Genomic DNA, 12,454 nt, shown 5'->3' with positions numbered 1-12,454 from the left:
TGAGGTCAGAAGTGAAATACAAAAAAGTACAGATTGGGAGAAAACATGTTTAAAGTTGCTACAGTAGAAGAGACTAGGAAACTGGCAGTAACTTTTATTAAAAGGCATAATGACTGATGCAGGATTTAAATCAGGGTGAGGTGAGAACATAAATAGCTAATATAGGTAGCATTATACGTGAGATTAATTACTGTACAAGCATGTTATCAATTAAGAATTGTAATGAGTTAAAAACCCATTGTGTTTGTGGACACCTTTTGAAATTGCCAGAAAACTTTTGAGGCATGTGACTTCAACCATTTCTCACTGGATGGTGCTGTTTAAGTCCCGTTTTTCTGAAACAGTCACTTTGGGGCCACCAGACTCTCCTCTTACAATGTGTACAGTAGAAGAGGGAAACTGTAGGCAGTGTGTTAAATACAGCAAGAACAAGGGCTGCCCAATTAAACATGCATTTTTAAAATAATTTCAATTAGTTTAGAGTTAGAACTGAGCCAATGCTTCGTATAAACGTTTTAAGGCAGGGTTCCTCAACCTCAGCAACTTTAAGATGGGTGGACTTCAACTCCCAGAATTCCCAGAAGTCCACCCATCTTAAAGTTGCTGAGGTTGAGGAACCCTGTCTTAAGGCACAAACAACTGAGCAGAGAGCAATCCTGCAAGGTGTTGATGACGCTGCGGCCCTGACGTCACCGCCTTGCCGCCAACTCGTTCTCTAACGCTGCGACCAAACGCGCATGTTCCACTACGCCCCACCTCTGGCGACGTCACCCGCAGCGCGACTGGAGAGTTGAAAGCCCTCTCATCTTGGGGAGAAGACATGGATGACGGGGCTGCCCCTGGCGGCGCCTGAGTCGGAATGGAGCCTCCCCGGAGCTGCCCCTTCCTGGAGGACAGCTTCACCCGCTTCTCCTCCCAAAGCAACGTCTACGGGCTGGCCGCGTTGCCGGGGGCGGCTCGGGGGGGCGGGCGAGGACAAGAGGGCCCCCCGGGGCCGGAGGAAGCGGGGGCCCTCCTGTCCCAATGGGGCCCCGACCTCGCAACGGGGCTGGGGGCCTCCGGCCAGGAAGGGGCGCCGCGGCCGGCGGGGGCGCCCGGGGAAGGCCCGGGGGGGCTCCTGGCGGCCACCCTCAAGGGGAAGGTCATTTATTTCCGCTACCAAGACATGAGGCGGAATCTACGGCCGGTGGCCCGGGAGGTGCAGTTCACCTACATCCCAGGTAAGGGGGGCTGCCCTTGTCCGGGGGGTCAGGGAAGAGGCTGGGGGCACGTCCCGTGCCTTCCCTGCCCCCCAGAGCAATCGACGCTCCTTCCAAGTGCACCCACCCTTTGGTCCTGCTTGCGCCGAAGGAAATCTAGCGAGGCTCCTTTGAGCCCTGGGTCAGGGTTTAAAATGGTCCCGGGGCGGGAGCTGCCTTAAGGCTTCAAGGAGGCAAAGAACCCTCAGGGGAAACTGCAGGCCCAGTCACCCCCTAACAGCCGCGAAGCAGCGCGGAAGGGTTTGCCCTTGCCTTCTTCAGTCTGGCTTGCCCCCTGCTGTTTCCTCGTGGTCTCCCATCCATATATTCATTCGGCCCGATCCCCCTTCGCTTTTCCAGGGTAGCTGAGGTCAGCTAGGGGCTGCCACCGGCTGGGCAAACCAGCTTTTTCCCCAACTTGGCACTCCCACCATGTGCAATTGTAACAAATAATAACACCACCATCCACCATGCTGCTGCCTAGACATTCTGGGAGTTGTAATCCAGCAGATAGGCAAGGCACGAAGGCAAGGGGAGCTGATCAGAATGTATCTTTGCTTGCTATTGAAAGCAAAAGTCTTTGATTTTTGACATGTATGCTTTTATAGGCAGATTTTGAAATGCAGGTGTAGTTTTTGCTGCTTTCTAAAATCTTTGGTGTAGGCCAAAAATGTTATGTATGAAGGAGATTTCTAGGTTAGAAATAATGCTCTTTGTAAAATATAACCATGTGCTCTTTGCAGTAAGAGATTATTTTCTTTCTGTGAACTAGGATTGTGTAGCATAAGTAGCTCTTGTTTCCTTAAGGTGTTTTTTTTTTTTTAGTTGATGCTGAGATTGTGTCTATTGACACTTTCAACAAGCCATCCCCAAAAAGAGGCCTTGTGGTGGGGATTACCTTCATTAAGGTATGAAATTCATTACGTGCATTGTTTTACGCGCAATTCATTACAGTGCATGCCTACATTCTTATCTTCATTTAAGGTATGCAATTTTTGCAGAAATGTTGTGGACTGCAAATGAAACGTTTTCTTTGCTGTTGTTGGAATTCAATTTTTGCTCTGGATTTGATCACAAAATTGTGCTGCTGAGAAGCTGTTCTAGATAGGTATCTTATCAATCCTTGTAAACTTGCCAGTTCAGCAAAAAAAAACTTTATGTGGAACCGTAATTCCTTTGAATTTAGCTTTTAATTCTGATGGTTTCATGGGTATAGCCAGGTAATTTTCTTGGCAGCAATATGGAAGTAATTTGCTGCCTTCTGGGATGTTTTTCAGCTTCCCACTCTGCCTACAGCCTTGGGATTTACAGGTGTCTCCTATCCAATTATTACTCAGCTCTGCTCAAGATACAATTGAGGGGAAAAGATTTTTCTGTTTACCCTGGTTTTCTCAGTTGGTCTGGTTTTTTTCCCCTCCCCAATGGATTGTGAGTATGCTTTTTAAATCTGTACCTGAAGACAGGGACGGTTCTGTCTCTAAGGTCTGTGCTACATCTGAGCAATTCAGTGCTTTATTCTTAGCATCTTAGTTCTTAGCATCCCACAAACTACCATTTAAAACAGCAGAGGGCACCTGTGTAAACTTTGAAAAGGTGAAAGTTCCCCAGGGGGTGACCTGACTTCCGGGAATAAAACTAAATTAGTCAGCATTAATGCAAGTATAGTTTGTTCTTGAATTTTTTTTTTTGGTAAGTGCAGGTTGATTGCTAATGAAGCAGAATTATTGAAGGCTGTGCAGTGGCAAAAGGGGATTTTTAAGATTTCTCTCAGCCCAAGTGATTTGTCCGGATTTTTCATTTCCATGCAATGCAAATGGGGACCATTGTAAAGGGGACCTGTTCCAGTACATATGGAGGAGGCTGCCTGACACAGCTATAATCCATGGATACTCCAGGGCTTGGACTTTTCCCTTCCCCTCTGCCTTATTTAATATTGACATGAAACTGTTTGGGGAGGTCATCTGTCGGTTTGGGGGGGCGGTACCACCGATACCAAGCTTTATATATTTCCATGCCAGGCTGAGCAGAAGAGACAGCCTTAGAGGGTGTGAGGGACTCATGGAAAGAGAATGGCGCAGGCTGAATCTGAGCAAGATGGAGTTACTGTTGCCAGAAACTCTTGGTTTTGGGGTAGTTTCATCTTTGGCTCTGGTGTTGTGGTAGCTCCTTGAAGAAGCAGGTGCAATCAATTTTTGCCTGCTGTGCCTGTAACAAAGGGGCAGGGCTTTTACCATGTGGTCATGGTCACTATTTTGAATGTTTTGGAAGCCCCTCACTCCCATCCTGGAATCTTCTTTTCCTCAATAGGATGTTCCGAGGTGGGCAAAACAAGGAAGGCACACCCAGCTGCTGAACCTGTTTCAGGGGAGCAACACGTCATTGTCTACAGAGTCCCCCTTCATGATTTCCCCGTATTGCACAAAACACCATGTCGGTTTGTTTCACTTAATTGGACATGTGTGAACTTAGCCATTTTGATCTGTAAAATGTGGCTCAGCATGTAGTGTGAACTTTGACCTTTGTGGCTTAGACCAGAAAACCATGGTTAATCAAACCGGGGTTTACTACAAATGCCTGGGTCCAAGAGATCTAGAGGATGCTGTGGTGAGATCTGTGCTTTTCTTTCTCTCAGGAGCTGGAATCGTCTTTTTTCAGAGTGTGTCCTCTGTCCCTCATATTCCCAGTTGACTATTACTGGTTACCCCTCTTCTAACTGTTGCTTAGCAACTGGGTGGGATGGAATGAGTGGCAGCAGACCAAGCATGTTTTACAGTTTTTTTGACACGCAGTGTTGGTGTTAAAAGAACAAACTATTAATATGATATTGTTTAAGAGTATTCCCTTGTTTTGGTTTTTTATTTCTTTGCTAAGCCTATTTCCCATCTTTTCCCTTCCAACTCAAGTTCTTGTGCCTGGTGTTCCCCATCACCAATCTCTGTTTACTTAGTGAAGGGTTGATGAATAATAGTTTATTCCTTTGTCATAATGTCAGGCAGCCAAAAACATTATTCCCACTAGCTTTCCATAACCTGGGGCCTTCTGGATGTTTGGGGTCTGCAACAGCTAGCTGGAAATTCTAGGCGTTTTTTTACATTCTTATTTCTGCTGCAACATTTTCATGTTGCGGAATGAACTGCGTTTTTTGTCTGTTTTATTTTCCTTCTCAGGATTCTGGAGACAAAGCCAGCCCCTTCCTTAATATTTATTGCGACTATGAGCCTGGCTCAGAATATAATCTGGATTCTATTGCACGTAAGTTTTCTCTGCACATCTCTGCTCTCTGATGCCAGCCTCTGCATCTTTTTTCCTTTTTTTCCTGTCCTCCCCCAAAATCCTCTTTGGGATTTTCTAAAGAGCTTCAGTTTGGGAGCAGGACATAAGAAAAATAGCAGGAACATTCATGCACTTGTCCCTGGGACAAATGTTTTCTTGCTGTGAAATATGACTTTTTGTAACAATTGATTCCCTTCTGTTGCTGCTGTATTTACAAGAGGAAATGGATGCTAGTTAGCTGCACCAAGCCATAGAAACCATGATCACTGCAAGACCCAGCATGCAATGCCTTTTGCTTTTGCTTTGCAACAAGAGACTCGCTTTGCAGACAAGCATATTAGCTGCTGACTTGGTGTATTTTTAAAAGTATCTCAGAAACTGTACCTAGCTCAGATAACACTTAGCCCTTGACAGCTATAATTTCCTTTCTGTTTGAGGGTATTACCTCTCTTGGACCTGTTCATAATCCCTCAAATGTGAAACCATATTCCTCTCAGTTTGGGAATCATACCTGTTTCTCATTGGTTCTTATACGTGTTACTGTTTTCCTTTTCTTTCTCCCCAGAAAGCTGCTTGAACTTGGAATTGCAGTTCACGCCTTTCCAGCTGTACCACGCAGAGTATGTTTCTCAACAAACTCAGTAAACCTGTTGCCTTTGAAATTAGCCACCTTCACCCGCTGGAATTACATGCATCGGTGTTGTTTGTTTAATTTCTTCTCTTTTTTTTCCATGGATGAAAAGTGCTTGTATTGAGAACAGCTCATTTCTCCCCCTTCATTTAACCTAATCCTCATTGGGGTGATTCTTATTTAAATACAGACCAAAGCACCAATGAACTGCTATTGTGAAACAGTGAAATTAACTTTTTAAAAGGCTGAATGTTGTTGGTTGTTTGCAACTTCACAGCATCTTTAATCTTATTTGACCAGTCGGTTGACCATCAAGCCACCTACCCTTAAAAGATGAGACTGGCTCTTCTGGAAGAATAAAAAAAAAATGTTGCTCTTGCTTCCTACAGGGCCAGCCAGTTGCTCGCAGGTAGCCTATGGGCAACTGGCCGGCTCCCTTTGTTGTTCTCCAGCAAATGATATTCCATCGGGCTGGCTTTGAACCTGGAGATGACATAACGCCATCACGACTAATAATTCGGGGAAAACGCACCCTTTCTATATTTGTCTGTTTCACTTTTTGAGCTCTGAGCTAGTAGCTGTCAGCTGCATTCAGGATGCTTGAGTTCTCCAAACAGCTGATGGGTACAACTGCTGAGAATTTTCTAAATTCAAATAGTTGGAGGTGTGCTGCAGCCTTGCCTGCCAGAAAGGTGGTCATTATGGTGAAACGCAGTGTTGCCGCCTCTTGGATGAGCCAGACCTTTGTATCTCAGCATGAGTCACTGCCTTAGCCATGTCTCCTTTGATGGTTAATTCTGCATTCAGAGGGAAGAAGGATTTGATCAGAAACACAGCAGGATTATTTCTTTCCCTTCCTTTCTCTGTCCGGTGCCCATTTAACTAGAACTGGTGATAGAGCAACTGTCTAACTGGCCTCTTCCTGATATTTTGAACTATAGCCAGCCTGCATTATTTGCCACCAACTTAGCCATTGGCAATGCTAGTTGTAGATGACGAGCTTTGAAATCCAGCACTTTCGTTGGCTGGGGAAAGTTTCTCTAAATGAATCTTCTGGTTTTTTTTTTTTTATTTGAGCATGTATATTCTCCTTGTGGGGTATGGTTGTGTGATTCCAGAACTAACATATTTGATGCTGCTTTTCATGTTGTAGAGTCCAGGTCGCTGATCGGCCAGAGACCGTCTTCCTTCTGAGTGGAAATGATCCCGCTATTCATCTTTACAAAGAGGTGAGGACCTCCAGATGGCATTCTAGTCTGCCTCCTCTATGCCTTTGGAACTCTCCTTTGGTTCCTTTGTGTTCTTTAAAAAATCCCCAACATTCTACTTCGAGGGCCCCCTCCCCTTTTGTTCCATCATATGTCAATTATTCTCCATTTTTCCCCTGGGCAAATGGCTATGTAGGCAGATAAAGCCCCTCTTCTTGAAGTAAAAAAGAACCATTTTTACACTTTTCTGGTTTGAGCTGAGTGAGAAGCTTGAGTCATAATAGTTGAAAATTTCTGCCAAAGAATGGGAAGGCCATGTTGTGACTACCTGTTTTCTTTGCAGAACGAAGAGCTGCATCAATTTGAGGAGCAGCCAGTAGAGAATCTTTTTCCAGAGCTTAAGGAACTGCCAAGCAAGTAGGCAACCTAATTTGTTATTAAGGCATGAGGTGGGGGGAGAATGAGCATTTGAATACAGAGGACAGGTAGTGACCTGGTTCAATGATGTGGTAAGCCCTAATGTGGCTTATTTGATTTGGTTTTGTCTCTTGTGTGAATCCACAAATTATGGTTTGTTAATTAAACGATAAGTTAGTGTGTTGTGTGAACCCAAGCTCCTGTGTGTGGTAGGGGCTTATAGAAGCTGGAAGTCCTGGCCTCTACCTCAAAGACATACCTATATCCCCCTCCCTCCCTCCCAAACCCATGCCCTTCTCTCATGATGCCTCCTGCTTTGCAGCGTGCTCTGGCTCGATGTGTACAACATTCCGAATTCGGGGCAGCGAATTACAGCTTTTGGCTGCCAGAGTGGATATATCCAGGTTGCTCAGGTTGAACCAGCCAAGCGAGGTAAGATTTTTTTCCCCCCAGTGGCTTAGCTCTGGGTCTTCCACAAGGTTTGGACCATAGCCTAGTAAGTGAGGAATGGATGGATGGATGGATGGATGGATGGATGGATGGATGGATGAATTGATTGGTGTCCCTTCTCTTCTTCTGGACTCAAGTCGTGCTACAGAGCTGGAGCATCCAACAAGATGGCCCCATCTCCAAGGTCCTAGTTTTTGCTCTCCCAAACGTCAGCCATCCAGATGATACACCTGGGATTGTGTCTTCAAAAGGTGAGATCTGAAGGGAATGCATGCTTCCCCCAGTGGAAATAGGGATTGGGAATGAGAGTCTTTCCCTGGGGGATCAACAGCCCATACAAGCTGTACAAATCCTTAGCTCTTTCTTCCAACCCAACCTCTCTGCTTTGTGGTCCTTTGCATCTCACCCAGGTAGCACTGATCCCAACCCTCAGAGCTACAGCGTCCTCGTAACCAGCACTATCGAACTGTCGGTGGTCTACCGGTGAGTAGAAAAGGTGGAGCAGGAGATCTGTTGTCCGCCTCCCTTCTGCTTGCTTGAGAGGGCCTTTTTCCTGTCCTTCTAGGAACGTGCTGCAGCATGGCCTGGAGGACCAGCTGGTCTTGCCGCTGAGTGACCAGTACGACAGTGTGCTCTGTGCCCTTGTGACAGATATTGACTTTGATAGCGAGCCTGAGATCCTGCTGGGCACCTATGGGCAGGTAAGAGGACTGAGGTTTGTCATTTCTGTCCTTACTAGTTCAAAGGTATGGCTGTCTGTTTTTTCCAGCCAAATTATAATTAAAGGTATTTTCATAGATTACTGTTTTTTTAAAAAAAATGTAAATGTGTTTAAGTTTAAATATTGTATTTAGTGTTTTAATATTTCAAATATTCTGGTCTGCAGCTTCCAAAGGCAGGGCGGGCGGCCTGTCATGAACTGAGATGGTAAAAGGTCATCTAGCCCAGATTTTTTTGTAGGCTCTTATGTGACATTCTTTCCTTGCTGAGGCTCTGATCTTGTTTCTTTTCCAAATATAAAGCATAACCAATGTTTCAAGTGCTTTGTGTGTTCTTCTGAGCACATGCACAAGCCTACTAGAGTCAGCCATTGATCCCTCTGTATGATGCAAGTTTGACTGGTTTGTGTGACTCCAGAGGAGAGGCAAGGCAGATGGAGCTCTGTGACTCCTTTGAGACCAGGGCAATCAGAGCCATTCCAAGAATCCAGGGAAAAGCAGGACATAAATGCTGCAGGGAAAAACAGTGGCTGGGTTTACACAGTCCACTAAGCTGAAATGTGATTTGTTTGTTTATGGCTTTGCTTGCAAACTGGTTTGTCAGCCATTGTTTGCAGTTAAATGGGTTGTGTAAACTCAGTCAATTGTGGTTTTGTCAGTAAAATGTGGTTAAGCAAATCAGACTAGCATGTTGTCTGAACACAAGCACCATGTGCTTTGGTGAATGTTTGCTTTGCGTTCTGCTGCTGCCTTATTTTCAGTCTGGGTGTTGCCTTTATGTGAAAGCAGCTACTGTGCTTCATAAACCTCGGTTTCTGGTTTAGCACATTGTGCAAACTCAGTCAGATGTAGTTTAATCAGTAAAGTATAGCTTAGTTCCTGTTCTATGCAGCAGCGCAGTGCTGCGTAAGCATTGAAATCACCACGTTTAATGCTAACCAGGATTACCAGAATTTGGCAGTTACAGACTCTGGTTATGCTAACCATGATTGGAATGGAACCATCCATAATATTGATTAATGCTCTCCATACAACATTCTGCAAACAGTGAAGAGGTGGGGCAGGAGAACTTGGTATGATGTAGAGGGAATCCAGTCTACTGGCTGCCTTGATTCTTTGGCTTTGAAAGGATCAGATGCCAACAGCTGAAAATGTGTCTTTTCCCCTTCTACAACCATGAGGGATAGAAACTTGGTTTTCAAGAGCACTAAGATTTCTAGAGCTCTACATTGATGCTGACTGTTTTTTCCCTCATTTTCTGTTGATAATGGCCCCAGCAGTATTAAGCAGCCTCCTTGATCTTTTAGGAGCTTTTATGCTACAAATATCGGGCTGAAAACACGTGTGTCAAGAGCACAGCAAGATGCCACCGTTTCAAGCAGCCTCAAGGGGATTTTCATCTCCTCTGGCAGCGCACTTTCCCCAGCCCTTTGTTGTCCATGGACTACGTCGACCTGACCTGTGATGGACTCTGCGAACTGGCTGTGGTGTGTCTGAAGGGGCTGCATATACTCCAGGTCTGTGTGCGTAGGACCAGAGGGTGTGGAAGGCCCCTTTGCCAAGTCCTACCCCTTGTTACTTTATTTATCCAATTTTAATTTAATTTGTTTACATTCCAGAGGCGTACCGATCCTTTGTGCACTTTCGTGTGCCAGCAACCTCTACTGGCAGCACGTTTTTCTCTTCCTGAGCCAGTTGCATAGAGTATTGATTGCAGGTTTTTCACGGTATCGTCTTTTTTAAAAAGACCACTATCTGTTTTACTTTTCAGGCAGAATACCCAGGAAGAAATTCTTCCCACTCAGTGAGAAACTGCTTGCAGTAGATCCTGAGGGTTCCTGAAGGTTTAGTAAGGCAGCTTTCTCCAACTGGGGCCCTCCCAATAGGTTGGACTATCTATCCCAAACCTCTTAGACCCCAGAGAAATTCTGGGAACTGGAATCTGGTCCAGGTGGAGGACCCTCTGTTGGGGAATGCTCCCTTAAGAAAACTCCATTATCTCCAGGGGCTTCAGCAAAGCCCACCAAATAGACAGAATAAACATTATCCGAAGATTCATTTAAGTTTACCAAAGGGCAACCCGCCTGCCTTCTATAGAAGAACTGTATACTGTGAGGGTCAAAAGGAGGGCAGAGAGGATATCTGCAGACTCTTCCCATCCTGGATATAAACTGTTCCAACTTCTTCCTTCAGGACGGCGCTACAGAGCACCATATGTTAAAACATCTAGATACCGGAACAGTTTTTCCCCTTGTGCCATTGCTCTGTTAAACACTGCATGACTCGATATGTGCTGGCAGTGGCTTCTCCCTTTGAAAAAGTTATTTTACTGTGTAGTGTTATTGTTTTCTGTTGCTATCCAAACGCACTGTTGATCTTGCTGTTCATCACCGAAGACAAATTCCTTGTATATATTTTATACTTGGTCATTAAAGTATTTTGTATTGTATTGTATTGTATTGTTATCCAGCAGAACTTCTAGTCATTTTTCGTCCTTTAACCACTCTTTCCTACCTTGCCCTCAATACAGCACAGCCTGATGGATGTAGTCCAGTGCCTTCTGGAGCGGCTTCAGTTGGAGGCGGCAAGTCGGGCATCCCAGTCAAGCGTTTCCGTGCAGCAGCAGGATGCCAGGGTTGAGGACATTGATGGCCAAGGACCAAGAGTCTGAGGAGTTGGCTGTGCCTTCCCACCTCCTCTTTTCATCCCCAAGAAATGAGGAGTAGAATCTAGAGTGGAGCATCGTTCAAGGGATTCTTCCAGCCTTCTACAGATTCCCAGAAACAGCATGGCAATCCAAGTAGGTGGCAGTGAAGGGGAGTGGGAACACCCAGTCCCTTCCCGTGTTGGTTCACTGTCTGCTTCATAGGCATAACTGCAGCCCACCAGAAAGGATGTGCCTCGGATGCAAGAAGTGCTCCGTGGCCATGGTGCTTCCAACAAACTTCAGTAACTTTTTTCCTATGCCTCCAAGGGGCTACCCTGGATGTGGCCTGACTGAGAACTTCGTAAATAGAGAATAAAATGTGTATGTCAACTGGGGTCTGCTCTCTGTCAGGGTGGCGGATAGATGTCTGGATTGGCAAGAACGATACTGCTGTTAACTTTCCTGAGCTCAGTGTCCTTTCTGTCCATGTTGTGTCCCCAACAGCTTCTGAGAGCATGGCCCCTTAGTCCTTCAACAGAATGGAAGAAAAGTATCGAACAGTAATAGTCAGATACAAGTGACCAAGCAGCACATCACTCCAGGTCTTTGGCTTCCAAAGACCACCTTTTTGCTCTCATCCTGAGCCTAAGACATTTGTCCCCTAGAATCTGCTCCTCAGCCCCTTCCTTATTCCTGGCCTTTCTATCCGTCATTTGTCCGCTCCTAAGCAGAAGACTGGAAGCGGAAGGAATCCAAAAGGAAGCCGTTGGACACCTTATCAGCTCACGAGATGAATGTTGTCTACCCTGGCAGTGACTCACAGTTCTCTCTGCTGGGGAATGTTGGATGTTGAACCTGGCGCTTTTTGCATGCAGAGTTTTTAATAAAGGAAGGGCCCTCCCCTTTCAGCGGTGGACCCAGCAGCAGCAGCAGCAGCTGGGGTTCCTCCTTTCTTTGGCCCTTTGAAAGGAAAATGCAGCCCCATGGGCTAGTGAGTCAGGGGCCTCCCTCAGAGCTGAGGCTAAGAGCGCCTGTGAATTGGGCGTTCTGCCTTGTACGTGATGGAGGAGACTGTGGGGTGCCGCTGTTCTTCCCCATGCTGAGCAGACATCTACCGATTCTGGCTCTCATCATCATCATAAACAGGCACATATTCCTCTGCATGGAGATAAAGCTGTATCTGTTCCAGATTCTGCTGGCAAATTGGAACAGATGGCTTGGGAGAAAGGGTAGAGATGAAGTTTACAGCATTGTAATTAGGGAGGGTTTGTGGCATCTTAGCGTGCTGGGAAGGGGGACTAGAGCCATATCCTTGTCAGGTCAGGAAGGCGCACAACCTCCCTCTGGCACAACGTGCGCATTTAGCTTCACCTCTAAGAGGTGTGCGCGGTTTAGATGCCTTGGCTTAAGAGAGGCCAAGGAAAAGCACCAACTTCTGAGAAGGAGGTGGGGTCAGAGTTCCTTGCATTGCATAGGTAATAACCTAGGGGCTCATGGGGACAGAGGTGTACGTGCCTTAGACTGTTGACATCCAGTAGTCAAATTTGACTAGGGCTTGAACCAGATTCTCGTGATCTGTATTCTGATGAGCTTCTCAAAGCTGCAGAATGGGAGTACCAGGGTTCCTCGTTCCAGAAAAGACCTCTACAGTCAAGAGGCTTAGGAAGTCTGGAAACCGAATCTTCCGAGGGCCCCTTGAAAGAGCCCAGGCATATTGATCTTGGTGAAGAGATTAAGGGATCTAGGAGGACAGTCTCTGGGTATTGAATGGCTGTTCTGCAGATAATGGAGGAGAATTCACTGTTGCTTTTGAAATCAGCTGGAGCCAAGAATGGATCTTGCAGAGGGACAGGTTTAACTAAAAATGGGGA

The 12,454-nt window shown here is 45.9% G+C and overlaps 1 protein-coding gene across 1 annotated transcript; it reads left to right on the top strand.

Annotated features, from left to right (window-relative positions):
* The first annotated feature begins 670 nt into the window (after window positions 1-670).
* On the top strand, window positions 671-11,557 carry KPTN (kaptin, actin binding protein). Its single transcript, XM_088139832.1, has 12 exons — window positions 671-1,220; window positions 2,064-2,146; window positions 4,406-4,490; window positions 5,077-5,131; window positions 6,296-6,371; window positions 6,694-6,767; window positions 7,090-7,199; window positions 7,355-7,468; window positions 7,628-7,700; window positions 7,783-7,918; window positions 9,244-9,453; window positions 10,467-11,557. The coding sequence occupies exons 1-12, from the start codon at window positions 860-862 to the stop codon at window positions 10,605-10,607; spliced, it is 1,518 nt and encodes a 505-aa protein (XP_087995958.1). The 5' UTR covers window positions 671-859; the 3' UTR covers window positions 10,608-11,557.
* Window positions 11,558-12,454: the final 897 nt, after the last annotated feature.

Source organism: Python bivittatus, unplaced genomic scaffold (genome assembly GCF_059951505.1).
Source record: "Python bivittatus isolate LINGU-HERP-01145 unplaced genomic scaffold, Pbiv_v1 ctg000310_np1212, whole genome shotgun sequence".
Classification (NCBI taxonomy): Eukaryota; Metazoa; Chordata; class Lepidosauria; order Squamata; family Pythonidae; genus Python; species Python bivittatus.
Note: the sequence above shows the minus strand (reverse complement) of the source record. Positions and strands in the feature narration are given on the sequence as shown.